The following is a 26,814-nucleotide window of genomic DNA, read 5'->3' as shown; positions in this document are numbered from 1 at the left end:
GGGGGGAAATGGGAGTAAAGTGGGGGGAAATGGGGGAAAAAAACGGGAAAATGGGGTTAAAAGGGGGGGAATGGGGAAAGGGGGGGAAAATGGGGTTAAAAAGGGGGGAAATGGGAGTAAAGTGGGGGAAATGGGGGGAAATGAGGGGATAAAAGGGTTAAAAATGGGGGGAAAAAGGATTAAAAAGGGGGGAAATGGGGGGAAAAGGGGAAAAAAGGGTTAAAAATGGGGGAAATGGGGTTAAAAAGGGGGTAAAGTGGGGGAAATGGGGGGAAAAGGGTTAAAAGGGGGGAAATGGGAGTAAAGTGAGGGGAAATGGGGGGGAAAAGGGGAAAATGGGGTTAAAATGGGGGAAAAAGGGGGAAAAAAAGGTTAAAAAGTAGGGAAATGGGAGTAAAGTGGGGGAAATGGGGGGAAAATGGGTTAAAAGGGGGGGAATGGGGGTAAAAAGTGGGGAAATGGGGGGGAAAAGGGGTTAAAAAGGGGGGAAAAGGGGGAAAATGGGGTTAAAAAGGGGGAAAAGGGGGAAAATGGGGTTATAGTGGGGGAAAAGGAGGAAAAAGGGGGAAATGGGGTTAAAAGGGGAGGAAATGGGGTTAAAAAGAGGGAAAATGGGGGAAAGTTGTGGTAAAAAGGGGGGAAATGGGGGTAAAGTGGGGGAAATGGGGTTCAAGTGGATGGAAATGGGGTTAAAATGGAGGAGATGGGTTCAAGTTGTTGGAAATGGGGTTAAAATAGGAGGATAAAGGGTTAAAATTGAGGAAATGGGGTTAAAATTGAGGAAACGGGGTTCAAATGGAGGAAATGGATTGTCCCAAATCTTCCTCAAATCCCAAATCCCAGATTTGAGGACCCCCAGAAAATTTTCGGGAGGGATTTTAGATTCCATTCCAGGCGCCAAATCCCAAAATCCGTGATTTGGGAACCCCAAAAATGCCCCGTGGATTCCCAGCCATGTGCCAAATCCACGGATTTTCACCAGGAAATTTCCGGGATTTTGCTCAAATCCCCCTCAAATCCCAAATCCAAGATTTGAGGACCCCCAGAAAACTCTGGGAGATTTTTGGGAGAGATTTTCGATTCCAGGTGCCACATCCCAAATCCATCATTTGGGGACTCCAAAAATGCCCAACCAGGTGCCAAATCCACGGATTTTCACCAGGAAATTTCCGGGATTTTGCTCAAATCCCCCTCAAATCCCAAATCCAAGATTTGAGGACCCCCAGAAAGTTGTGGGAGATTTTCGGGAGAGATTTTCGATTCCATTCCAGGTGCCACATCCCAAATCCATCATTTGGGGACCCCAAAAATGCCCCATGGATTCCATTCCAGGAGCCACATCCGTGGATTTTCAGGCATCCCCGTGCCCGGAAATTGCCGGGATCTTCCCAAAATCCTCCCAAATGCCCGAATTTTTGGGGGGAGATGCCGTTTTTTGGGGAGGCCTCACCCGGCTGTCGGCGCTGGGCGTCACGGTGTCCGTCATCCAGGAGCCGAAGCGCGAGCCCGAGGCGCGGACGGTGACCGGGCTGCTGACCCCCGTCAGCTTCCCGCAGCCTGGAAAAGCGGGAAAAGTGGGAATCCGGGAATTCGGGAAGCGGGTCTGGGGGGAGCCGGGAATCGGGGCAAACGGGGGTTCGGGGGAGTCGGGGATGGGGAAAAGTGGGAAATGGGAATTGGAAATTGGGGAAATGGGAATTGGAAATTGGGGAAATGGGAATTGGAAATTGGGGAATGGGGTTAAAGGGAAATGGGAATTGGAAATTGGGGAAATGGGAATTGGAAATTGGGGAAATGGGGTAAAGGGAATGGGAATTGGGGAAATGGGGATTGGAAATTGGGGAATGGGGTTAAAGGGAAATGGGAATTGGAAATTGGGGAAATGGGAATTGGAAATTGGGGAAATGGGAATTGGAAATTGGGAAATGGGAATTGGAAATTGGGGAAATGGGAATAAAGGGAAATGGGAATTGGAAATTGGGGAATGGGGTAAAGGGAATGGGAATTGGAAATTGGGGAAATGGGAATTGGAAATTGGGGAAATGGGAATTGGAATTGGAAATTGGGGAAATGGGAATTGGAAATTGGGGAAATGGGAATAAAGGGAATTGGAATTGGAAATCGGGGAAATGGGGTTAAAGGGAATTGGAAATTGGGGAATGGGGTAAAGGGAATTGGAATTGGAAATTGGGGAATGGGGTAAAGGGAATGGGAATTGGAAATTGGGGAATGGGGTAAAGGGAATTGGGAATTGGAAATTGGGGAAATGGGAATTGGAATTGGAAATTGGGGAAATGGGAATTGGAAATTGGGGAATGGGGTAAAGGGAATGGGAATTGGAAATTGGGGAATGGGGTAAAGGGAATGGGAATTGGAAATTGGGGAAATGGGAATTGGAATTGGAAATTGGGGAAATGGGGTTAAAGGGAATGGGAATTGGAAATTGGGGAAATGGGAATTGGAAATTGGGGAATGGGGGTAAAGGGAATTGGAAATTGGGGAAATGGGAATAAAGGGAATTGGGAATTGGAAATTGGGGAAATGGGAATTGGAATTGGAAATTGGGGAAATGGGAATAAAGGGAATTGGAATTGGAAATTGGGGAATGGGGTTAAAGGGAATTGGAATTGGAAATTGGGGAAATGGGAATAAAGGGAATTGGAATTGGAAATTGGGGAAATGGGAATTGGACTTGGAAATTGGGGAATGGGGTTAAAGGGAATTGGAATTGGAAATTGGGGAAATGGGAATTGGAAATTGGGGAATGGGGTAAAGGGAAATGGGAATTGGAAATTGGGGAATGGGGTAAAGGGAATTGGAATTGGAAATTGGGGAAATGGGAATAAAGGGAATTGGAATTGGAAATTGGGGAAATGGGAATTGGAATTGGAAATTGGGGAAATGGGGTTAAAGGGAAATGGGAATTGGAAATTGGGGAAATGGGAATAAAGGGAATCGGAATTGGAAATTGGGGAAATGGGAATAAAGGGAAATGGGAATTGGAAATTGGGGAAATGGGAATAAAGGGAAATGGGAATTGGAAATTGGGGAAATGGGGTAAAGGGAATTGAAATTGGAAATTGGGGAATGGGGTAAAGGGAATTGGAATTGGAAATTGGGGAAATGGGAATTGGAAATTGGGGAAATGGGAATAAAGGGAATTGGAATTGGAAATTGGGGAATGGGGTAAAGGGAATTGGAATTGGAAATTGGGGAAATGGGAATAAAGGGAAATGGGAATTGGAAATTGGGGAAATCGGAATAAAGGGAATTGGAATTGGAAATTGGGGAATGGGGTAAAGGGAATTGGAATTGGAAATTGGGGAAATGGGAATTGGAAATTGGGGAATGGGGTAAAGGGAATTGGAATTGGAAATTGGGGAAATGGGAATAAAGGGAATTGGAATTGGAAATTGGGGAAATGGGAATTGGAATTGGAAATTGGGGAAATGGGGTTAAAGGGAAATGGGAATTGGAAATTGGGGAAATGGGAATAAAGGGAATCGGAATTGGAAATTGGGGAAATGGGAATTGGAAATTGGGGAAATGGGAATAAAGGGAAATGGGAATTGGAAATTGGGGAAATGGGGTAAAGGGAATTGGAATTGGAAATTGGGGAATGGGGTAAAGGGAATTGGAAATTGGGGAAATGGGAATAAAGGGAATTGGAATTGGAAATTGGGGAATGGGGTAAAGGGAATTGGAAATTGGGGAATGGGGTAAAGGGAATTGGAACTGGAAATTGGGGAAATGGGAATTGGAAATTGGGGAAATGGGGTAAAGGGAATGGGAATTGGAAATTGGGGAATGGGGTAAAGGGAATTGGAATTGGAAATTGGGGAAATGGGAATTGGAAATTGGGGGAAAATGGGAATAAAGGGAATTGGAATTGGAAATTGGGGAAATGGGGTAAAGGGAATGGGAATTGGAAATTGGGGAAATGGGAATAAAGGGAATTGGAATTGGAAATTGGGGAAATGGGAATAAAGGGAATTGGAATTGGAAATTGGGGAATGGGGTAAAGGGAATTGGAATTGGAAATTGGGGAATGGGGTTAAAGGGAATTGGAATTGGAAAATTGGGGAAATGGGAATTGGAAATTGGGGAAATGGGAATAAAGGGAAATGGAATTGGAAATTGGGGAAATGGGAATAAAGGGAATCGGAATTGGAAAATTGGGGAAAATGGGAATTAGGGGGAAATCAGATTTGGAAAATGGGAAAATGAGAATTAGGGGAAATCAGATTTGGAAAATTGGGGAAAATGGGGAAATTAGGGATTTGGAAAATTGGGGGGAAATGGGAATGAAAGGGAAATCTGATTTGGAAAACTGGAGGAAAATGGGAATTAGGGAGGTTTTTGGGTGGGTTTTTGGGAAATTTTTGGGTGGGTTTTGGGGGATTTTTGGGTGGGTTTTGGGGGATTTTTGGGTGGGTTTTGGGGGATTTTGGGTGTGTTTTTGGGGGATTTTTGGGTGGGTTTTGGGGGGTCTTTGGGTGGGTTTTGGGGGATTTTTGGGTGGGTTTTGGGGGGTCTTTGGGTGGGTTTTTGGGAAATTTTTGGGTGGGTTTTTGGGTGGGGTTTTGGGGGATTTTTTGGGTGCATTCTGGGGGGTTTTTGGGTGGGTTTTTGGGGGATTTTTGGATGGGTTTTGGAGGGGTTTTGGGGGATTTTTGGGTGCATTTTGGAGGATTTTTGGGTGGGTTTTTGGGTGGGTTTTTGGGTGCATTTTGGAGGATTTTTGGGTGGGTTTTTGGGTGGGTTTTTGGGTGCATTTTGGAGGATTTTTGGGTGGGTTTTTGGGTGGGTTTTTGGGTGCATTTTGGAGGATTTTTGGGGGGGTTTTTGGGTGGGTTTTTGGGTGCATTTTGGAGGATTTTTGGGTGGGTTTTGGGTGGGTTTTGGGTGGGTTTTTGGGTGGGTTTTTGGATGCATTTTGGAGGATTTTTGGGTGGGGTTTTTGGGGGTTTTTTGGGTGCATTTTGGAGGATTTTTTGGTGGGTTTTGGGTGGGTTTTGGGTGCATTTTGGAGGATTTTTGGGGTGGGTTTTTTGGTGGGGTTTTGGATGATTTCTGGGCCGATTTCCACGGGGTTTTTTTTTGTTTTTTTGACCCCCAAATGGTGGATTTTTGGGGATTTCCTTACCCAGTTTCTGCAGGCAGGCGTGCAGGCGCGCCTCCAGCAGCAGCACGCGCCGCTGCAGCTCCTCGTAGTCGTAGGCGCCCATCTCCTCCTGGATTTCCAAGAGAATTCCCGAAAGATTCCGGACCTCGTCCTTGAGGTGCACGATGAGCCGCGAGTCCGCCTTGTACTGCTCCAGCACCGGCAGCAGCGGCAGCAGCTCGCGCATCTTCTCCTTCAGCTCCTGGGAAAACGGGAAAAATCAGCCCCAAATCCCGGGATTTGCATTCAGTCCCGCAGGGGAGAAATCGGGAAAAATCAGTTGTGAAAATCCCCGAAAATCGGGAAAAATCGGTTGTGAAAATCCCCGAAAATCGGGGAAAATCGGTCGCGAAAATCCCTGAAAATTGGGAAAAATCGGTCACAAAAATCCCCGAAAATAGGGAAAAATTGGTCATAAAATCCCAGAAAATCGGGAAAAAATGGTCACAAAAATCCCAGAAATCGGGAAAAATTGGTCGCAAAAATCCCAGAAAATCGGGAAAAATCGATCACAAAATCCCAGAAAATCGAGAAAAATCATCCCCAAAATCCCAGGATTTGCTTTGTTGTTCTTTCGGATACTGGGGGAAAAAATGGAATAAATCAGGGAAAATATGGACTAAATCAAAGGAAAATATGGAATAAGTCAGGGGAAAATATGGAAAAATTCAGGAGGGAAAAGGGATAGAAAATGGGGATTTTGGGGATGGAAAATGGGGATTTTTGGGGATGGAAACTGGGGATTTTGGGGATGGAAAATGGGGATTTTTTGGGATGGAAAATGGGGATTTTGGGGATGGAAAATGGTGATTTTGGTGATGGAAACTGGGGATTTTTTGGGATGGAAAATGGGGATTTTTGGGATGGAAAATGGGGATTTTTGGGATGGAAACTGGGGATTTTTGGGATGGAAAATGGGGATTTTTGGGATGGAAAATGGGGATTTTGGGATGGAAACTGGGGATTTTTTGGGATGGAAACTGGGGATTTTTTGGGATGGAAACTGGGGATTTTTGGGATGGAACTGGGGATTTTTTGGGATGGAAACTGGGGATTTTGGTGATGGAAACTGGGGATTTTTTGGGATGGAAACTGGGGATTTTTGGGATGGAAAATGGGGATTTTTGGGATGGAAAATGGGGATTTTTGGGATGGAAAATGGGGATTTTGGGGATGGAAACTGTGGATTTTGGTGATGGAAACTGGGGATTTTTTGGGATGGAAAATGGGGATTTTTGGGATGGAAAATGGGGATTTTTGGGATGGAAAATGGGGATTTTGGGGATGGAAACTGTGGATTTTGGTGATGGAAACTGGGGATTTTTTGGGATGGAAACTGGGGATTTTTGGGATGGAAAATGGGGATTTTTGGGATGGAAAATGGGGATTTTGGGGATGGAAACTGTGGATTTTGGTGATGGAAACTGGGGATTTTTTGGGATGGAAACTGGGGATTTTTGGGATGGAAAATGGGGATTTTTGGGATGGAAAATGGGGATTTTGGGGATGGAAACTGTGGATTTTGGTGATGGAAACTGGGGATTTTTTGGGATGGAAACTGGGGATTTTGGGGATGGAAACTGGGGATTTTTGGGATGGAAAATGGGAATTCCCACCTGGAAGCCGCGGGCGCTCAGGGCCCGGGGCCCCTCGGCGGCGCCGCGAAGGCGCGAGTCCAGCGCCCGCAGCAGCGCCTCGGTGCCGCGCACGTACTGCAGGTCCCGGAACGTGCGCAGCTCCAGCACCTCCATGGACTGCGAGATGTTCTGCACCTGCGGGATAATTAACGGGCTAATTAGGGTTAATTAACGGGGGGAATCGTGGTCATTAACTGGGTTAATAATGGCAGTCCATCAGCGCCTCGGTGCCGCGCACGTACTGCAGGTCCCGGAACGTGCGCAGCTCCAGCACCTCCATGGACTGCGAGATGTTCTGCACCTGCGGGATAATTAACGGGCTAATTAGGGTTAATTAACGGGATTAATCATGGTAATTAACAGGGGGAATCATGGTCATTAATGGGGTTCATCATGGCAGTCCATCAGCGCCTCGGTGCCGCGCACGTACTGCAGGTCCCGGAACGTGCGCAGCTCCAGCACCTCCATGGACTGCGAGATGTTCTGCACCTGTGGGTTCATTAACGGGTTAATTGGGGTTAATTAATGGGGTTAATCATGGTAATTAACAGGGGGAATCGTGGTCATTAACTGGGTTAATAATGGCAGTCCATCAGCGCCTCGGTGCCGCGCACGTACTGCAGGTCCCGGAACGTGCGCAGCTCCAGCACCTCCATGGACTGCGAGATGTTCTGCACCTGCGGGTTCATTAACGGGTTAATTAGGGTTAATTAACGGGGTTAATCATGGTAATTAACAGGGGGAATCATGGTCATTTATGGGGTAATCGTGGTCACTAATGGGGTAATTGTGGGAGTCCATCAGCGCCTCCGTCTTGCGCTGATCCAGCTCCTCCATGGACTGGGAGATGTTCTGCGCCTGGGTGATTAATTAATGGGTTAATTAGGGTAATTAATGGGGTTAATCATGGTCATTTATAGGGTAATCTTGGTGGTTAATGAGGTTAATAATGATAGTTAATGGGGTTCATCATGGTCATGAATGGGGTTAGTAATGGATATGAATGGGGTTAATCACGGTCATTAACAGGTTAATCATGGTAATTAATGGGGTTAAGTATGCTAATGAATGGGTTTAATAATGGATATTAATAGGGTTCATCATGGTCATTAATGGGGTTAATCATGGTCATGAATGGGGTTAATCATGGTCATGAATGGGGTTAATCATTGTCATTAATGGGTTAATTATGGTAATTAATGGGGTTAATTATGGTAATTAATGGGGTTAATCCTGGTCATTAATGGGATTCACCATGGTAATTAATGGGGTTAATCCTGGTCATTAACGAGGTTAATCCTGGTCATTAATGGGGTTCATCATAGTCATTAATGGGGTTCATCATGGTCATTAATGGGGTTCATTATGGTCAACTAATTAATTCCCAATCCCGGATTTTTTGGGAATTCCGACCTTTTCCAGGAGCTGGAATCCCACTGGGATTTTTGACTCTGGAAATCCCAAAAATCCCAAAAAAAAAGGAGGAAAAAAAGGGGGAAATTCCCAGGGATGGAGGCAAAATTTGGGATTTTGGGGATTTTTGGGGAATTTTTGGGATTTTGGGGATTTTTGGGAATTTTTGGGGATTTGGGGGATTTTTTTGGATTTTGGGGATTCTCATCCTTGGAATCCCACCGGGATTTTCACCCCATTCCCAATCCCCATTAACCCTTTCACCGCTGACACAAATTCCCTCATTAACAAACCCCCCATTAATTAACCCTTTCCCACCGATGCACCAATTCCCAATCCCGGATTTTTTGGGAATTCCCACCTTTTCCAGGAGCTGGAATCCCACCGGGATGTTCACCCCAATTCCCATTAACCCTTTCACCGCCGACACAAATTCCCTCATTAACAAACCCCCCATTAATTAACCCTTTCCCACCGATGAATTAATTCCCAATCCCGGATTTTTTGGGAATTCCCACCTTTTCCAGGAGCTGCCGGAGCTGGAATCCCACCGGGATGTTCACCCCAATCCCAATCCCCATTAACCCTTTCACCACCGACACAAATTCCCTCATTAACAAACCCCCCATCAATTAACCCGTTCCCACCGATGCACCAATTCCCAATCCCGGATTTTTTGGGAATTCCCACCTTTTCCAGGAGCTGCCGGAGCTGCAGGCCGCGCAGGTCCCTGGAGCAGGATCCCCGGGCCGGGATCACGGCCGTGCAGAGACATTTCCCGTCCGGCGCCTGCGCCGAGGTGAAAACCTGCCAGCCCTCCTCGGGGCTCTGGAAAAGGCTCTGGAAAAGAAATCTGGGAGCTCAGAATTCCCAAAAAAACCCGGGATCAGCCGGAAATCCCCCCATCCCGGACAATCCCCCGCCCAAAATTCAATTTATTCCCGTTTTGCTCTCCTTTCCCCTTCTTTCCTTCCGTTTCCCCCAGAATTTTCCTCATTTTCCCACATAATTTTCCCCATTTTCTCCTCTTTTTTTCCCCATTTTTCCCTCTTTTTTACCCATTTTCCCAATTTTCCCTGTTTTTCTCCCATTCCCCCATTTTTCCCTTTTCCCCCCATTTTTTCCTTTTCTCCATTTTCCCCTCTTTTCCCCCATTTTTCTCCCATTTTTCCCTCTTTTCCCTCAATTTTCCACTTTTTTCCCCCATTTTCCCTCTTTTTCTCCCATTTCTTCCTTTTCCCCCATTTTCCCTCTTTTTCTCCCATTCCCCCATTTTTCCTCTTTTTTCCCCATTTTTCTCTTATTTTCTCCCATTTCCTTCCATTTTTCCTATTTTCCCCAATTTTCTTCTCTTTTTTCACACATTTTCCTTCCTTTTCCCCTTTTCCCCCCCATTTTTTCTCTTTTCCCCAATTTTTCTCCCATTTTTTCTCTTTTCCCTCCGTTTTCCCTCTTCTTCACCAGCCCTCCTCCGGGCTCTGGAAAAGGGTCTGGAAAACAAATTTGGGATTTGGGAGCTCAGAATTCCCAAAAAAACCCGGGATCATCCGGAAATCCCCCCATCCCGGACAATCCCCCGCCCAAAATTCAATTTATTCCCGTTTTTCTCTCCTTTCCCCTTTTTTCCTTGTTTATTCCCCTTTTTCCCCACATATTTTCCCCCATTTTCTCCACGTTTTTTCCCCCATTTTCTCCTCTTTTTCTCCCATTTTTTCCAATTTTCCCCATTTTTCCCTCCTTTCCCCCCATTTTCCCTCTTTTTCCCCCATTTTTTCCTTTTCCCCCATTTTCCCTCTTTTTCTCCCATTCCCGCATTTTTCCGCTTTTCTCCCCACTTCTCCCGCTTTTTCTCCCATTTCCCTCCATTTTTCCAATTTCCCCCAAATTTCTCCTCTTTTTTCTCCCATTTTCTCCTTTTTTCCCCATTTTTTCCTTTTTCCCCCCATTTTTTCCTTTTCTCCATTTTCCCCTCTTTTCCCCTCATTTTCCCCCATTTTTCTTTTTCCCCCAATTTTCCCTCTTTTCCTCCCATTTTTCCCTCTTTTTCCCCATTTTTCCCTATTTTCCCTCTTTTCCTCCCATTTTTCCCTCTTTTTTCCCTATTTTTCCCAATTTTTCCCTCTTTTTCCCCAATTTTCCCAATTTTTCCCTCTTTTTCCCCCATTTTCCCTCTTTTCCCCAATTTTCCCTCTTTTTCCCCATTTTCCCCCATTCGCTGGCAGATGACGTCACAACGCGCTGACGTCACAGGAAAAAACAATTAAAAAAATTTCAAATCCCTCCAGGATTCCCCCGGAAATTCGGGATAAACTCCCCAAAAAATTCGGAATAAGCCTCGGGAATTTTCCCGCATCGCCGCAGCCCCAAAATCGCCGATTTTTCACCCAAAAAAAGAAAAAAATCCGAGAATTTTAATTTAAAAAAACCAAAATCCGGGAGCGGCCGCAGCCCCTCCCCCACCCCGCGGCGCCGCGCGAATCCTTAATTAGGGAGCCTAATGAATAATTAATGAGAGCGCTGATGAATAATTAATGAGGAGAGGTGATGAATAATTCATGAGGCGGCCTGGCCGGGGGGGCGCCGGGAGGGGCTTGGGGGGAAAATGGGGAAAAAAAGGGGAAAAATGGGAAAAAGTGGGAAAATAATGGGGGAAAAAAGGGAAAAAATGGGAAAATAATGGGGGAAAAAAGGGAAAAAATGGGAAAAAAAAGTGGGAAAATAATGGGGGGAAAAAGGGAAAAAATGGGAAAAAGTGGGAAAATAATGGGGGGAAAAGGGGAAAAATGGGAAAAAGTGGGAAAATAATGGGGGAAAAAAGGGGAAAAATGGGAAAAAGTGGGAAAATAATGGGGGAAAAAAGGGAAAAAATGGGAAAAAAATGTGGGAAAATAATGGGGAGAAAAAGGGGAAAAATGGGAAAAAGTGGGAAAATAATGGGGAGAAAAAGGGGGAAAATGGGAAAAAGTGGGAAAATAATGGGGAGAAAAAGGGGAAAAATGGGAAAAAAAGTGGGAAAATAATGGGGGAAAAAAGGGGGAAAAAAGTGGGAAAATAATGGGGGAAAAAAGGGAAAAAATGGGAAAAAAATGTGGGAAAATAATGGGGGGAAAAAGGGGAAAACATGGGAAAATAATGGGGGAAAAAAGGGGAAAAAAAGTGGGAAAATAATGGGGGAAAAAAGGTGTAAAAAGTGGGGGAAAAGGGGGAAAATAATGGGGGAAAAGGGGGAAAAGGGGAAAAAGGAAAAAAAGTGGGAAAATAATGGGAAAAAAAAGGGGGGAAATGGGAAAATAATGGGGGAAAAAAGGGGAAAATAATGGGGGAAAAAAGGGGAAAATAATGGGGGAAAAAAGGGGAAAATAATGGGGGAAAAAAGGGGAAAAAATGGGGAAAAAGGGGAAAAAAGGGCGGGAGGAAAGAGGGAAAAAAGGGGGAAAATGTGGAAAAAATGAGGAAAAAATGGGGGAAAAAAGGAGGGGAAAGGAGGAAAAAAGGGGAGGAAAATGGGATTTTTGGGGGAAAAAAGGGAAAAAATGAGAATTTCTCAGGGATGAAGGAGGAATTTGGGAGGAAAAAAAAGGGAATTTTTTTCCTCCCCAAATCCCAATTTTTTTTTTCCCCAAATCCCGATTTCTTCTAATCCCAATTTTTTTCCTCCCCAAATTCCAATTTTTCCTCCCCAAATCCCAAATTTTATCCCCAGATCTCTTTGGGAAAGTCAGGGAAAAAAATCAGGAAAAAAAATTGTTAAAAATCCAATTTTTTTTTGTTTCCTGCCCGTTCCCGATGATTAATGAGGGACAAGGGTGGTTAATGAGGCGCTAATTAACGCTAATTAACGTCCGGCAGGCGCTAATTACCCCGCGGCGTTGATTGACAGGTGGGGAAGTGGGAATATGAGCCCAAAATTCCAAAAAAAATTTTAAAAACCCAAAAAAAACCTCCAAAAAACCCCCCAAAAATCCCCAAAAATTCCAAAAATAATTAAAATAAATTCACAAACCCCCCCAAATTCCAGTCGGGATTTTTGGGGGATTTATCCAAAATTATCCCAAATTTTTCTCCCATTCCCAAAATTCCGGCTCTCAAATTTTTGCCCCACCCACATTAAAAAAAAAAACCCCAAAAAAACCTCTAAAAATCGGAATTTTCACCCCAAAAATCAATTTGGGGAAGGGAAATTTGGGGAATTTTTTCCTCCCCTTCCGGAGCTGCCGCAGCCCCAAAATTCCCAAAATTCCCCCCAAAAATTTGGGGAGCGCCCCCCCAAAAAATGGGGTGGGAGATCCTGGGGGGGGATCCCAGAATTTTTGGGGGGGAATCGCAAAATTCCCGAAATTTTGGGGGGGGGGGGGGGGGGGGAAGAATTGGAGGGAGAATTTGGGGGGAGTTCCTTAAAATTTGGGGGTTCCCGAGAGGAATTTGGGGGGGGTCCCCAAAATTTGGGGGTTCTGGTGGGGTCCCCGGGGTTGGATTTTGGGGGGGTCCCGGGGGTGAATTTTGGGGGGGGTCCCCAAAATTTGGGGATTCTGGTGGGGTCCCTGGGGTTGGATTTTGGGGGGGGTCCCCCAAATTTTGGGGGATTCCCCGGGGCGGGGTGGGGGGGTCCTCAAGACCGGGGGGGGTCAGGGAGGTCCCGGGGGGGATTTTGGGGAGGGGGGTCCCCAAAATTCTGGAGATGCCGGGGGGGGGTTCAGGGAGGATTTTGGGGGGGTCCCGGTGCACCGGGGGAGGCAAATTGGGGGGGGGTGTCCCCAAATTTTGGGGGATGCCCGGGATGATGCCGGGGGGGGGAAGGGCCAAAACCGGGGGGGTCCCGGGGGGATTCAGGGGGGATTTTGGGGGGTCCCGGTGCACCGGGGATGTCCCGGGGGGGGTTCTGGGGGTAAAGGGGGGGTCCCCAAAATTTGGGGGATGCCCGGGACGATGCCGGGGGGGGGAAGGGTCAAAACCGGGGGGGTTCAGGGAGGATTTTGGGGGGTCCCGGTGCACCGGGAACCACCGGAGGGGGGTCCCCAAAATTTGGGAGACGCCCGGGACGATGCCGGGGGGGGGTCCTCAAAACCGGGGGGGGATTTTGGGGGGTCCCGGTGCACCGGGGGGGGGTCTCGGAGGGATTCAAGGGGTGGCAAATTTGGGGGGGGTTCCCCAAAATTTGGGGGACGCCCGGAACGATGCCGGGGGGAACGGGGGGGCCAAAACCGGGGGGATTTTGGGGGGATTTTGGGGGGTCCCGGTGCACCGGGAACCACCGGAGGGGGGGTCCCTAAAATGTGGGGGATGCCCGGGACGATGCTGAGGGGGGGAGGGACAAAACCTGGGGGGATTTTGGGGGGTCTCGGGGGTTTTGGGGGGTCCCCAAAATTTGGGGGGACGCCCGGGACGATGCCGGGGGGGGGGTCCTCAAAACCGGGGGGGGGTTCAGGGAGGATTTTGGGGGGTCCCGGTGCACCGGGGGGGGTCTCGGAGGGATTCAAGGGGCGGCAAAGTGTGTGGGGGGGGTCCCCAAAATTTGGGGCACGCCCGGAACGATGCCGGGGGGAACGGGGGGGCCAAAACCGGGGGGATTTTGGGGGGATTTTGGGGGGTCCCGGTGCACCGGGAACCACCGGAGGGGGGGGGTGTTCCCCCACCCGCCCCTCCCCCACTTCTGCCGCATCTCCCGAGCGCATCCCTAAAATAAAAAACCCCAAAAAATCTCCAAAAAAACCCCCCAAAAAAGCCCCCGGTCGGTTGCCGCCGGTCCGGCCATGGCTGCCGCCGGTGCCGGGGCTGACTCACGATTTTCTCCGCGGTGCCGGCCCGGGACACGGCGGTGCCGTTAAGCCCCACGAGCGACGGGAGCGTCTGGGACATCCAGTTGGTGACCATGGCCATGGTGCTGAGCACGGCCCCGATCTTCAGCAGCGGCACCGGCATCGTCCCCGCCACCGGCACCGGCACCGGCAGCGCCCATCACCCACCGCACCCCCCCGCTGCCACCGGGAACCGGCGGCGGAACCGGCGGAGCCCCCCCCCCCGCCTCCCGGTTCGCTCTTGCTGCCGCCCTTGCCTGGCTTTGCCTGCCCCCTCACCGCGCTGGGAACCGGCACCGGCACCGGGAACCGGAACCGGGAATCGGAACCGGCACCGGGAACCGGCACCGGGAACCGGCACCGGGACCGGGACAGAGAACCGGCACCGGGAATCGGAACCGGGACAGGGAACCGGCACCGGGAACTGGGACCGGGAATCGGAACCGGGACAGAGAACCGGCACCGGGAATCGGAACCGGGACAGGGAACCGGCACCGGGAACTGGGACCGGGAATCGGAACCGGGACAGAGAACCGGCACCGGGAATCGGAACCGGGACCGGGAACCGGCACCGGGAATCGGAACCGGGAACCGGAACCGGGACCGGGACAGAGAACCGGCACCGGGAACCGGCACCGGGACCGGAAACCGGGACCGGGAATCGGAACCGGCACCGGGAACCGGCACCGGGAATCGGAACCGGGACCGGGAATCGGCACCGGGAATCGGCACCGGGAACTGGGACCGGGACCGGAACCGGGACCGGGAATCGGCACCGGGAACCGGGACCGGGAATCGGGACCGGGAATCGGGGATGGCACCGGGAATCGGTACCGGGAGTGGGAGGTGGCACCGGGAATTGGGACCGGGAGTCGCGGGTGGCACCGGGAATCCGTACCGGGAGCGGTTCTGTCAGAGCTCCACACTGTAAACCCGCGGCACCGGGAATCGGGGGCGGCACCGGGAATCGGGACCGGGAGCGGTTCTAATGGAGCTCCACGAAGTAAAACCGCGGCACCGGGACCCGGGAATCGGTACCGGGAGCGGTTCTATCGGCACCGGGAGTCGGGACCGGGAGCGGTTCTGTCAGAGCTCCACGCTGTAAACCCGCGGCACCGGGAGTCGGGACCGGGAACGGCGGGGGTTCCTCACCTCCCCCCGGCCGGGGCTGATCCCGGGAACCGGGACCGGTTCGAGCAGAACCCCACCGGCCCAAACCCGCGGCACCGGGGAACGGGCGGGGGGGGGGAGCACCGGGAGCCGGTACCGACCCGATCGGAGCCGCCCCCGCGGTTCTGAAGCGGCACCGGGAGCCCCAAAACCCCTCCGGGGGTGGCACCGGGGCCGGGGGTGCCGGTGTCGGTCTCGGTGCCGGTACCGGGCTCGTTCCGAGCGGGGCCCGGGGGTGACACCGGGGCCCGGGAGTGTCGGTGTCAGTGTCGGTGTCGGTGCCGGTACCGGGATCGCTCCGAGCCGGACCCGGGGGTGTCGGTACCGGTACCGGGCTCGTTGCGAGCGGGTCCCGGGGGCGGCACCGGGGCACGGGAGTGTCGCTGTCAGTGCCGGTGCCGGTACCGTGCCCGCTCCGGGTGGGTCCCGGGGGTGTCGGTACCGCTCTCGGTGCCGGTGCCGGTGCCGGTACCGGGCCCGCTCCGAGCGGGTCTCGGGGATGTTGGTGCCGGTCTCGGTACCGCTCTCGGTGCCGGTGCCGGTACCGGGCCCGCTCCGGGCGGGTCCCGGGGGTGTCGGTACCGCTCTCGGTGCCGGTGTCGGTACCGGTACCGGGCCCGCTCCGGGCGGGTCCCGGGGGTGTCGGTACCGCTCTCGGTGCCGGTGCCGGTACCGGGCGGGTCCCGGGGATGTCGGTGCCGGTGCCGGTACCGGGATCGCTCCGGGCGGGTCCCGCGGGTGTCGGTACCGGTGTCGGTGTCGGTGCCGGTACCGGGCGGGTCCCGGGGGTGTCGGTGCCGGTGCCGGTGCCGGTACCGGGCCCGCTCCGGGCGGGTCCCGGGGGTGACGTCGCTGCCGCTGGCCCGGGGCCAGCCCCGAACGGCCCCGAAACGGGGCGGGACCGGCACCGGCACCGGGGGCGGCACCGGGGGCGGCACCGGGGGCGGCACCGGGCGGGAACCCCCGAATATCCCAAATTTTAGGGAGCAAATCCCCCGCAGAATCCCAAATTTTGGGGACCGGAACCCCAAAATCCCAAATTTTGGGGATCGGAATTTTGGGGATCGGAATTTGGGAGTTTTTGGGGGGAATTTTGGAGTTTTTGGCCATTTTTGGAGGAAATTCGGGTGGTTTGGGGGGGAATTTGGGAGTTTTTTGGGGGGAATTTTGGGGGTTTGGGAGATTTTTTTGGGGGGGAAATTTGGGGATTTTGGAGGTTTTTTTGGGGGGTAATTTTAGGGGTTTTGGAGGTTTTTTTTGGGGAATTTCGGGGTTTTTTGGAGTTTTTAATGGGAATTTTGGGGTTTCTGGGGGAATTTGGGGGTTTTTGGACATTTTTTTGGGGAAATTTGGGTGGTTTTGGGGGGGAATTTTGGAGTTTTTGGGAGAGCTCCTTTCCCCCTGTGTCCCACTCCCCTCCCCCACGGCCACACCCAGCGCCGCAATTCCCAAAATTCCCAAAATTCCCCTCGCCCCCCTCCCCCTCCCCATCCCAAAAAAAACCACCCAGAAATCCCAAAAAATTCCCCTTAAAAAAAATTCCCAAAATTCCCACCGCTCCCCCTCCCCCCAAAAAAACCCCCCAAAAATTCCCTAAAAAAATCCCCGAAATTCCCAAAATTCCCGCCGCTCCCATTCCCCCAACCCCCCCCAAAAAAACCCCAAAAAATCCCCAAAAATTCCCCCCAAAAATTCCCGAAATTCCCCCCTTACCTGCCTGGCGCGGAGGAGGAAGAGGAGGAAGAGGCTGAGGGGGGGGAAGCTCATCCTGACCGCCCCAAAAACCCCCAAAATCCCCCCAAAAAATCCTCCAGGACCCCCCAAAATTTAAAAAAAATTAAAATTCCCAAATCCCCCCCAAAATCCTCGCCCCCCTCCCCCCCCCCGGAGCTTCCGCGCAGCCGCGGAAACGCCCAAAAATTAAAAAAAAAATTCCTAAAAACCCCCAAATTCCCCCAAAGAATCCTAAAAAAATCCCCAAAAATTCGGGGAGGAGTCGCCGAGGGGAGGTGGGGGGAGGGGCAGAGGATTTTGGGGGGATTTTGGGGTTTTTTGGGGGGATTTTGGGGGTGGGGCGTGGTCTCGTGGTTCCCATCCCCGCCCCGGTTTTCCCGGCTCTCCAAAAACCCCAAATTTCCCCCAAAATCTTCCCAAAACTCCCCCAAATTCTGCCCCACCCCCCTGAAATCCCCTCCCCAAAAAACCCTCATAAAAAAATCTCAATTTCCATAAAAACCCAAATCCCCCCAAATTCTGTCCCCCAAAATCTCAAATCTCCTGCCCCAAAAATCCCAAATTCCCCCAAAATTCCCCCAAAATCTTCCCAAAACTCCCGCAAATTCTGCCCCACCCCCCTGAAATCCCCTCCCCAAAAACCCCCTCACAAAAAAAAAATCTCAATTTCCATAAAAAACCCAAATCCCCCCAAATTCTGTCCCCCCAAAACCCCAAATCTCCTGCCCCAAAAACCCCAAATTCTGCTAAATTGCCCCCAAAACTCCCCCAAATTCTGCCCCACCCCCCTGAAATCCCCTCCCCAAAAACCCCTCACAAAAAAAATCTCAATTTCCATAAAAACCCCAAATCCCCCCAAATTCTGTCCCCCCAAAAATCTCAAATCTCCTGCCCCAAAACCCCAAATTCCCCCAAAATCCCCTCAAAATCCCCCAAATTCTGTCCCCCAAAAACCCCAAAATTCCCCCAAAATCCCTTTGACCTGGAGGATTTTAGGTTTTGGGAGGATTTGGGGGGATTTTGGGGTGGATTTGGGGGATTTTAGGGAATTTTGGGGGGTCCTGTTGTCCCCAGTACCCCCTGGAACTGCCCCCTAAATCCCTCATTAAATTAATTAAATCCCATTAATTAAATTCCATATTTCCCACTTAATTAATATATTCCCTATTAATTAAATCCCAAATTCCCTATTAATAAATCTTGTATTTCCCATTAATTAAATCCCACATCTCCCATTAATTAAATCCCATATTTCCTATTAATTAAATCCCATATTCCCCATTAATTAAACCCATTCCATATTAATTAAATCCAAAATTCCCATTAATTAAATCCCATATTCCCTATTAATAAATCTCATATTTCCTATTAATCCCATATTCCCATTAATTAAATCCCATATTTCCCATTAAATAAATACATTCCCTATTAAATCCCAAATTCCCTATTAATAAATCTCATATTTCCCATTAATCCCATATTTCCTATTAATAAATCCCTTATTTCCTATTAAATAAATCCAATCATTCCCTATTAAATAAATCCAATTATTCCTTATTAAACAAATCCAATTATTCCTTATTAAATTAATCCAATTATTCCTTATTAAATAAATCCAATAATTCCCTATTAAATCAAATTATTCCTTATTATATTAATCCAATTGTTCCTTATTAAATTAATCAAATTATTCCTTATTAAATAAATCAAATCATTCCCTATTAATTCCATTTATTCCTTATTAAATAAATCCAATTATTCCTTATTAAATTAATCCAATTATTCCTTATTAAATAAATCCAATCATTCCCTATTAAATCCAATTATTCCTTATTAAATTAATCCAATTATTCCTTATTAAATAAATCCAATCATTCCCTATTAAATCCAATTATTCCTTATTAAATTAATCCAATGATTCCTTATTAAATTAATCCAGTTATTCCTTATTAAATAAATCCAATCATTCCCTATTAAATCCAATTATTCCTTATTAAATTAATCTAATCATTCCCTATTAAATCCAATTATTCCTTATTAAATAAATCCAATTATTCCCTCCTAATAAATCCCATTTTCCCTTTAAATAAATCCCAAAATTCCCAATTTCAGCCTTTTTTTCCCCTTCATTTTAAGCTCCAAATCCCCTCCCAAAAATAAACCAAATAAAACCTCAAGCTGGAACTTTCCCTTTTTCCAATTTAATTAAAAAAATAAAAAATGAGAGGAATAAAGACGCAGAATTCCCAGAAATTCCACTGGAGGGGGGTTTATTTCTGCAGGAAAAGAGCTTTTTTTGGGAATTTTTGCACGGATCCAAGCTGGGATTTTTGGGATTTTTCCTTTTTTTTCCCACCAAACGGAAGCAAAACCAACAACGGAACCACAAAATCTTGGAAAAAATCCACCCCAAATCCAACTTTTTATCCACCCCAAACTGAAAACCCGGCGAAGAAACGGAATTCCGGCCATTTTCCCCGATTTCCTGTGAATTCACCCCAAAAATCCGGCGGTTTTTTACGGGAAGTCTGAGCGGTGGTGCCGGGGAATTCCCGACGGGTGAAAGGACACCTCGTGTTTGCTATTAATTAATGATTAATTAATTAATTGAGGAATAATTAATTAACCCGTGGATCGAACGAGGCGGAACTTTCCGGTCGGGAGCGGTTTTTGGGGAGAAAAGAGCAGGAAAGAGTTAAATAAACATGCGGGGGGGGAGGGGCTGGGCCAGGCGGGGCCGCGGCGGTGGCGGCGTCATCTTCATCATCGTCATTGGCGTCATCTTCATCGTCATCGGTGTCATCTTCATCATCGTCATCGGTGTCATCTTCATCATCATCGGCGTCATCTTCATCATCGTCATTGGTGTCATCTTCATCATCATCGGCGTCATCTTCATCATCATCGGTGTCATCGTCATCATCGTCATTGGTGTCATCTTCATTGTCATCGTCGTCATCTTCATCGTCATTGGCGTCATCTTCATCGTCATCGGTGTCATCGTCATCATCGTCATTGGTGTCATCTTCATCGTCATTGGTGTCATCGTCATCATCGTCATTGGTGTCATCTTCATCATCGTCATTGGAGTCATCTTCATCGTCATTGGTGTCATCTTCATCATCATCATCGGTGTCATCTTCATCATCGTCATCGGTGTCATCTTCATCATTGTCATCGGTGTCATCTTCATCATCGTCATTGGTGTCATCTTCATCATCGTCATTGGAGTCATCTTCATCGTCATTGGTGTCATCTTCATCATCATCATTGGTGTCATCTTCATCATCGTCATTGGTGTCATCTTCATCGTCATTGGTGTCATCTTCATCATCATCGGCGTCATCTTCATCATCGTCATTGGTGTCATCTTCATCGTCATTGGTGTCATCTTCATCATCATCGGTGTCATCTTCATCATCGTCATTGGTGTCATCTTCATCATCATTGGTGTCATCTTCATCATCATTGGTGTCATCTTCATCATCGTCATTGGTGTCATCTTCATCATCATTGGTGTCATCTTCATCATCGTCATTGGTGTCATCTTCATCATCATTGGTGTCATCTTCATCGTCGTCATCATCATCGTCATTGTCATCATCATTGGTGTCATCTTCATTGTCATCATCATCATCGGTGTCATCGTGTCTTCACCGTCATTGTCATCATCGTCGTCATTGGTGTCAGCATCGTCTTCATCGTCACCATCATTGGTGTCATTTTCATCATCGTCGGTGTCATCTTCATCATCATCGTCATGGTCTTCACTGGTATTGTCATCATCGTCGTCATTGGTGTCATCTTCATCATCATCATCATCATCAGTGTCATTGTTGTCTTCATTGTCATTGTCATCATCACCATCACCATTGGTGTCATCCTGGTCTCCATCGTCATTGTCATCATCATCAGTGTCATTGTCATCATTGTCATCATCGGTGTCATCGTCATCATCATCATCGGTGTCATTGTCTTCATCGTCATTGTCATCATCATCAGTGTCATTGTCATCATTGGTGTCATTGTCAACATCATCGGTGTCATCATCGTCATCGGTGTCATTGTCATCATCAGTGTCATTGTCATCATTGTCGTCATCGGTGTCATCGTCATTGTCATCATCGGTGTCGTCTTCTTCATCGTCATTGTCATCATCATCAGTGTCATTGTCATCATTGGTGTCATTGTCAACATCATTGTCATCATCATCGTCATCGGTGTCATTGTCACCATCATTGGTGTCATCATCGTCATTGGTGTCATTGTCAACGTCATTGGTGTCATCGTCATCAGTGTCATCATCATTGGTATCGTCTTCACCGTCATTGTCATCATCATTGGTGTCATCATCTTCATCATCTGGCACTGTCATCATCATCATCACTGTTGTCATTGTTGGCCGTTGCCACGGCTCATCATCGTCACCGTCGTTGGTCATCGTCATTGTCACCATTGTTGGTCATCGTCACTATTGTTGGCCATGGCCATTGTCACCATAGTTGGTCATTGTCATCGTCACCATCGTTGCCCATGGCCATTGTCACCATAGTTGGCCATTGTCACCACAGTTGGTCATTGTCACCATCATTGGTCATTGTCACCATCATTGGTCATTGTCATCGTCACCATCGTTGCCCATGGCCATTGTCACCATAGTTGGCCATTGTCACCATCATTGGTCATTGTCACCATTGTTGGTCAATGTCAACTTTGTTGGCCACGGTCATTGTCACCATCATTGGCCATGGCCATTGTCACCATCACCACTGTTGGTCATCGTCATCGTCATCGTTGCCACCGTCACCGCTGCGCTCCCGGAGCCGCGACCACCGGGAGCCGCCTCCGGCCGACCCGACGTTCCCAAAAACTGCAGGAATTCCCCGAAAACTGCGGGAATTCCCCGAAAACCGCAGGAATTCCCCGAAAACTGCGGGAATTCCCCGAAAACCGCGGGAATTCCCCCAAAACCGCAGGAATTCCCCCAAAACCACAGGAATTCCCCGAAAACCGCGGGAATTCCCCGAAAACCGCAGGAATTCCCCCAAAACCACAGGAATTCCCCGAAAACCGCGGGAATTCCCCGAAAACCGCAGGAATTCCCCCAAAACCGCAGGAATTCCCCGAAAACCGCGGGAATTCCCCGAAAACCGCAGGAATTCCCCGTTTCCGCTCCCGCCCGGGAGGACGCGGAACGATGGAGGAATTGTGGGATCTGGAGTTTGTGGTGGGCGGGATTCCCGCGGATTCCATGGATTTCCTGCGGATTCCGTGGATTTTCCAGATTCCATGGATTCCTGAGGATTTCCCGTGGATTCCATGGATTTCCTGTGGATTTCCCGTGGATTCCATGGATTTCCCATAGATTCCATGGATTTCCTGTGGATTCCATGGATTCTTGAGGATTTCCTGTGGATTCCATGGATTTCCTGTGGATTCCTGTGGATTCCCAAGGATTTCCATGGATTCCTGTGGATTCCCATGGATTCCCGTGGATTCCTGAGAATTCCCATGGATTTCCTGAGGATTTCCATGGATTCCCGTGGATTCCTGAGAATTCCCATGGATTTCCTGAGGATTTCCATGGATTCCTGTGGATTCCCGTGGATTCCTGAGAATTCCCATGGATTTCCTGAGGATTTCCATGGATTCCTGTGGATTCCTGAGAATTCCCATGGATTTCCTGAGGATTTCCATGGATTCCTGTGGATTCCCATGGTTTTCCTGCGGATTCCTGAGAATTCCCAGAGATCGCCATGGCTTCCCTTGGAGTTAACAGATTCCCATCGATTCCGACGGATTCCCATGAATTCCGTAGATTCCTGGAGATCTCCACAGATGTCCCACGGATTCCCGCGGAATTCCTGAGAATTTCCACGGATTCCCACAGATTCCTATGGACTTCCATGGATTCCTGTGGATCCACATGGATTTCGGTGGATTCCTGAGGATTTCCATGGATTCCCATGGATTTCCTGTGGATTCCCACGGATTCCTGAGAATTCCCATGGATTTCCTGAGGATTTCCACAGATTCCTGTGGATTCCCATGGATTTCTTGAGGATTTCCACGGATTCCTGTGGATTTCCTCAGGATTTCCACGGATTCCCATGGATTTCCTGTGGATTTCCACGGATTTCTGTGGATTTCCTCAGGATTTCCATGGATTCCCATGGATTTCCTGTGGATTCCCATGGATTCCCATAGATTCCTGAGGATTTCCGTGGATTCCCGTGGATTTCCTGAGGATTTCCATGGATTTCTGTGGATTTCCTCAGGATTTCCATGGATTCCCATGGATTTTCTGTGGATTCCCGCGGATTCCTGAGGATTTCCATGGATTCCCGTGGAGTCAACAGATTCCCATCGATTCCGACGGATTCCCGTGAATTCCCGCGGATTCCCGGAGACCTCCGCGGGTTCCCGAGGATTCCCGGGAATTCCGGCCCTGCCAAGGCACTTCACTCCGTGCGGAGGATGATGTGGATCCCGGATTCCGTGAACACGGGGCCGCTCATCTCGCCGGCCCGCAGCGCGAACGAGGCGTCCTCGAACGGCTTCTGCATCTGCCCTGCGACCAAAACCCCCAAAAATCAAAACAAAACCCAAAAAAACGGGATTTGGGGCTCTTCCCGGAGAAAAATCCGGGATTTCAACACCGGGGGAGGCGATTCCGGGAGTTTGGATGGAGCACGGTTGGAATTACGGGGGATTCGGGGTTGATTTGGGGCATAAATCCCTGGGAATTGGAGGATTTGGGGAAACAACCCCTGAAATGGCTGATTTTAGGGATAAATCCCCTGGAATTGGTGGATTTGGGGAAACAACCCCTGAAATGGCTGATTTTAGGGATAAATCCCCTGGAATTGGTGGATTTGGGGAAACAACCCCTGAAATGGCTGATTTTAGGGATAAATCCCCTGGAATTGGATGGATTCTGTGAATTTTTGGGGAAACAACCCCTGAAATGGCTGATTTTAGGGATAAATCCCCTGGAATTGCATGATTTGGAGATTTTTTTGGGGGGGAGAAAAAGTCCTGAAATTGGTGGATTTGGGGTTTTTTGGGGGTGAATTCCCTGGATTTGAGGGTTTTTTTTGAGGGGGGATAAATGTCTTGGAATTCCTTGGATTTGGGTCTTTTTTTGGAGAGTAAATCCTCTGGATTTGGGGGGGTTTGGGGATGATTCCCCTGGAATTGATGGATTTGGGGATTTTTTGGGATGAATCCCTCACCTCTCCCGAACGCTCCCAGGTCTCCTCCAGCCTTGGCCGAGCTGCAGTCGCTGAACTGCGAAGCCAAAGACTCAAAATCCTCCTCTCCCGATTTGATTTTCTGGATGTAACCTGGAAGAAAAACGGGAAAACCCCAAATTTAGGGATCAAAACCACTCCCAAAATTCCCTGGGTGCCGCAGATTCCATGGGAAATGAGACAATCCCAAAATATCCTCAAATCTACCCCAAAACCAACATTCCTGGTTTTTTTTTCCCGAAAAGTCATCACTCACTCCCACTTTTTTTTCCCCCCCAAATTCACTATTCCCAGTTTTTTTTTCCCCAAAAATCGGTCATTTCAGGGAGCTTTTTTTTTCCCCCAAAAAAAAGGGAAAATTGGAGAAAAGAACCATCCAGGGAAGGAATTCTAGGATGAGTTTTGGGAAATGGTGGAATTTTAGGGCTGACTTCTGGGAAAAGGTGGAATTTGGGGTGGAATCCGGGGAGATCCCAAATCCTTTGGAATTCCTGGGATTCATTCCCAGAGTTTCTATTTGCCATTGGCGAGCTTTTATAAAGAATGTCCAGCTCCTGAGCTCATTAATGAAGCCCAGTATCCCCAGTATGCCCAGTATCCCATCACTCCCAGTATTCCCAGTACCCTGAGTATCCCATCATTCCCAGTATCCCCAGTATCCCATCACTCCCAGTATTCCCAGTACCCTGAGTATCCCATCATTCCCAGTATCCCCAGTATCCCATCACTCCCAGTACCCCAAGTATCCCAGTATCACCAGTATCCCATCAGCCCATCACCCCCAGTATCCCCCCAGTATATCCCAGTATCCCCCCAGTATCACTCCCAGTTTATCCCAGTATCACTCCCAGTTTATCCCAGTATCATTCCCAGTTTATCCCAGTACCATTCCCAGTTTATCCCTGACCATTGACGAGCTCCAGCGCCTCCTCCTTGGAGCGGGTGATGCGCTCCTGCCTCCAGCTGAGTCTCCCCAGTAACCCCCCAGTATTACTCCCAGTTTATCCCAGTATCCCCCCAGTATCACTCCCAGTTTATCCCAGTATCACTCCCAGTTTATCCCAGTATCATTCCCAGTTTATCCCAGTATCCCCCCCAGTTTATCCCAGTTTATCCCTGACCATTGACGAGCTCCAGCGCCTCCTCCTTGGAGCGGGTGATGCGCTCCTGCCTCCAGCTGAGTCTCCCCAGTAACCCCCCAGTATCACTCCCAGTTTATCCCAGTATCCCCCCAGTATCACTCCCAGTTTATCCCAGTACCACTCCCAGTTTATCCCAGTTTATCCCTGACCATTGACGAGCTCCAGCGCCTCCTCCTTGGAGCGGGTGATGCGCTCCTGCCTCCAGCTGGACGGGCGCCGGGACTGGTTGTGCTTCACCAGGAGGTGCGAGCAGCGCACCCGGCCCGGCTCCGCCCGGCCCGCGCCGCTCGGCCGCTCCCATTGGCTGGCGTTCGTCAGGTGGTTGAAGTAGTACACCCTGCCTGGGGGGTATTGATCCGCTATTGGTTATTGATTACTGATTGGTTACCGATCGGTATCAAAAAATTGGTTATTGGTACCAAAACCTCCTCACAGGCCCCAGTATTGACCCCACTGGCTGGCGTTCACCAGGTGGTTGAAGTAGTACACGTGTCCTGCAGGGTTACTAATCGGTTATCAATCAATATTGGTCGGCTATTGGTTATTGATCACTGATCATTTATTGATTTGCACTGATAAATCAGCTTATTGACATCAATTCCCACCTCAATGACCCCACTGGCTGATCTTTGCCTGGTGGTTGAAGCAGTACCCCCTCCCTGGGGAGCTATTGATCAAATATCAGTTATTGATTAATTATAGGTTATTGATCAGTGATTGCTTACTGATTGCTGCTGAAAATTGAGGTGATTAAACCCAAAATGCAGGTTAAGGACCCTAAAAATCCATTGAGCCCCCCCAAATTCCCTTCATGAGGGGGATCTCCCTAAAATTCCCCTCACCAGGGGGATCCCACCCAAATTCCCCTCATGAGGGAGATTCCCCCCCAAATTCCCCTCAGGAGGGAGATTCCCCCCCCCAAATTCCCCTCACGAGGGGAATCCTCCCCAAATTCCCCTCAGGAAGAGGATCCCCCCCAAATTCCCCTCAGGAAGGGGAACCCCCCTAATTCCCTTTGACGCCCCCCCAAATTCCCCTCACCAGGGGGATCCCCCCCCAAATTCCCCTCAGGAGGGAGATCCTCCCCCCCAAATTCCCCTCATGAGCGGGACCCCCCAAATTCCCCTCACGGAATTGCCCCCCCTCTTCCCTGAGACGAACCCCCCCCCCTCAGAACCCCCCTAAATTGGCGACCCCCCCAAATTCCCCTCACGACATTGACCCCCCCTCCCTGAAGCGATGCCCCCTCACGACCCTCCCTCAATTCGCCGCCCCCTCCTCAAATCCCCCTCACGCACCCCCCCCACCACGCCCCCTCACCCCCTCCAAAACCCAACCCCGCCGCCCCCACCGCCCTTTCCCACCTCCCCCATGGCCGCAGCTCCTTCCCCGCGCTTCCCCCCAGCCCTCAGGCCCTCACCGGAGCTGCGGCTCATTCGCTTCTCCCACCCCGCGGGCAGCTTCTCCTCCTCCGCCATCTTCCCTTCCCTCTGCCCGCCCTGCGCG

The 26,814-nt window shown here is 49.3% G+C and overlaps 2 protein-coding genes across 2 annotated transcripts in view; both read right to left on the bottom strand.

The window, feature by feature from the left end:
• OLFM2 (olfactomedin 2) overlaps positions 1–14,133 on the bottom strand; it is a 19,861-nt gene extending 5,728 nt beyond the window's left edge. The window contains exons 1-6 of the mRNA XM_077787750.1: positions 13,996–14,133; positions 13,590–13,616; positions 8,905–9,042; positions 6,781–6,936; positions 5,147–5,366; positions 1,451–1,557 (exon numbers count right to left, since the gene is read on the bottom strand). Of these exons, the coding sequence (XP_077643876.1) occupies positions 1,451–1,557; positions 5,147–5,366; positions 6,781–6,936; positions 8,905–9,042; positions 13,590–13,616; positions 13,996–14,133 (786 nt within the window). The remainder of the gene's footprint in view (positions 1–1,450; positions 1,558–5,146; positions 5,367–6,780; positions 6,937–8,904; positions 9,043–13,589; positions 13,617–13,995) is intronic.
• Positions 14,134–21,538: 7,405 nt separating this feature from the next.
• Positions 21,539–26,814, bottom strand: PIN1 (peptidylprolyl cis/trans isomerase, NIMA-interacting 1). Its single transcript, XM_077787744.1, has 4 exons — positions 26,729–26,814; positions 25,458–25,649; positions 24,149–24,259; positions 21,539–23,484 (listed from the first exon to the last, which is right to left on the bottom strand). The coding sequence occupies exons 1-4, from the start codon at positions 26,784–26,786 to the stop codon at positions 23,375–23,377; spliced, it is 471 nt and encodes a 156-aa protein (XP_077643870.1). The 5' UTR covers positions 26,787–26,814; the 3' UTR covers positions 21,539–23,374.

This window comes from Lonchura striata, chromosome 21, assembly GCF_046129695.1.
Source record: "Lonchura striata isolate bLonStr1 chromosome 21, bLonStr1.mat, whole genome shotgun sequence".
In the NCBI taxonomy this organism is placed as follows: Eukaryota; Metazoa; Chordata; class Aves; order Passeriformes; family Estrildidae; genus Lonchura; species Lonchura striata.
This window is presented reverse-complemented; position numbering and strand designations above follow the sequence as displayed.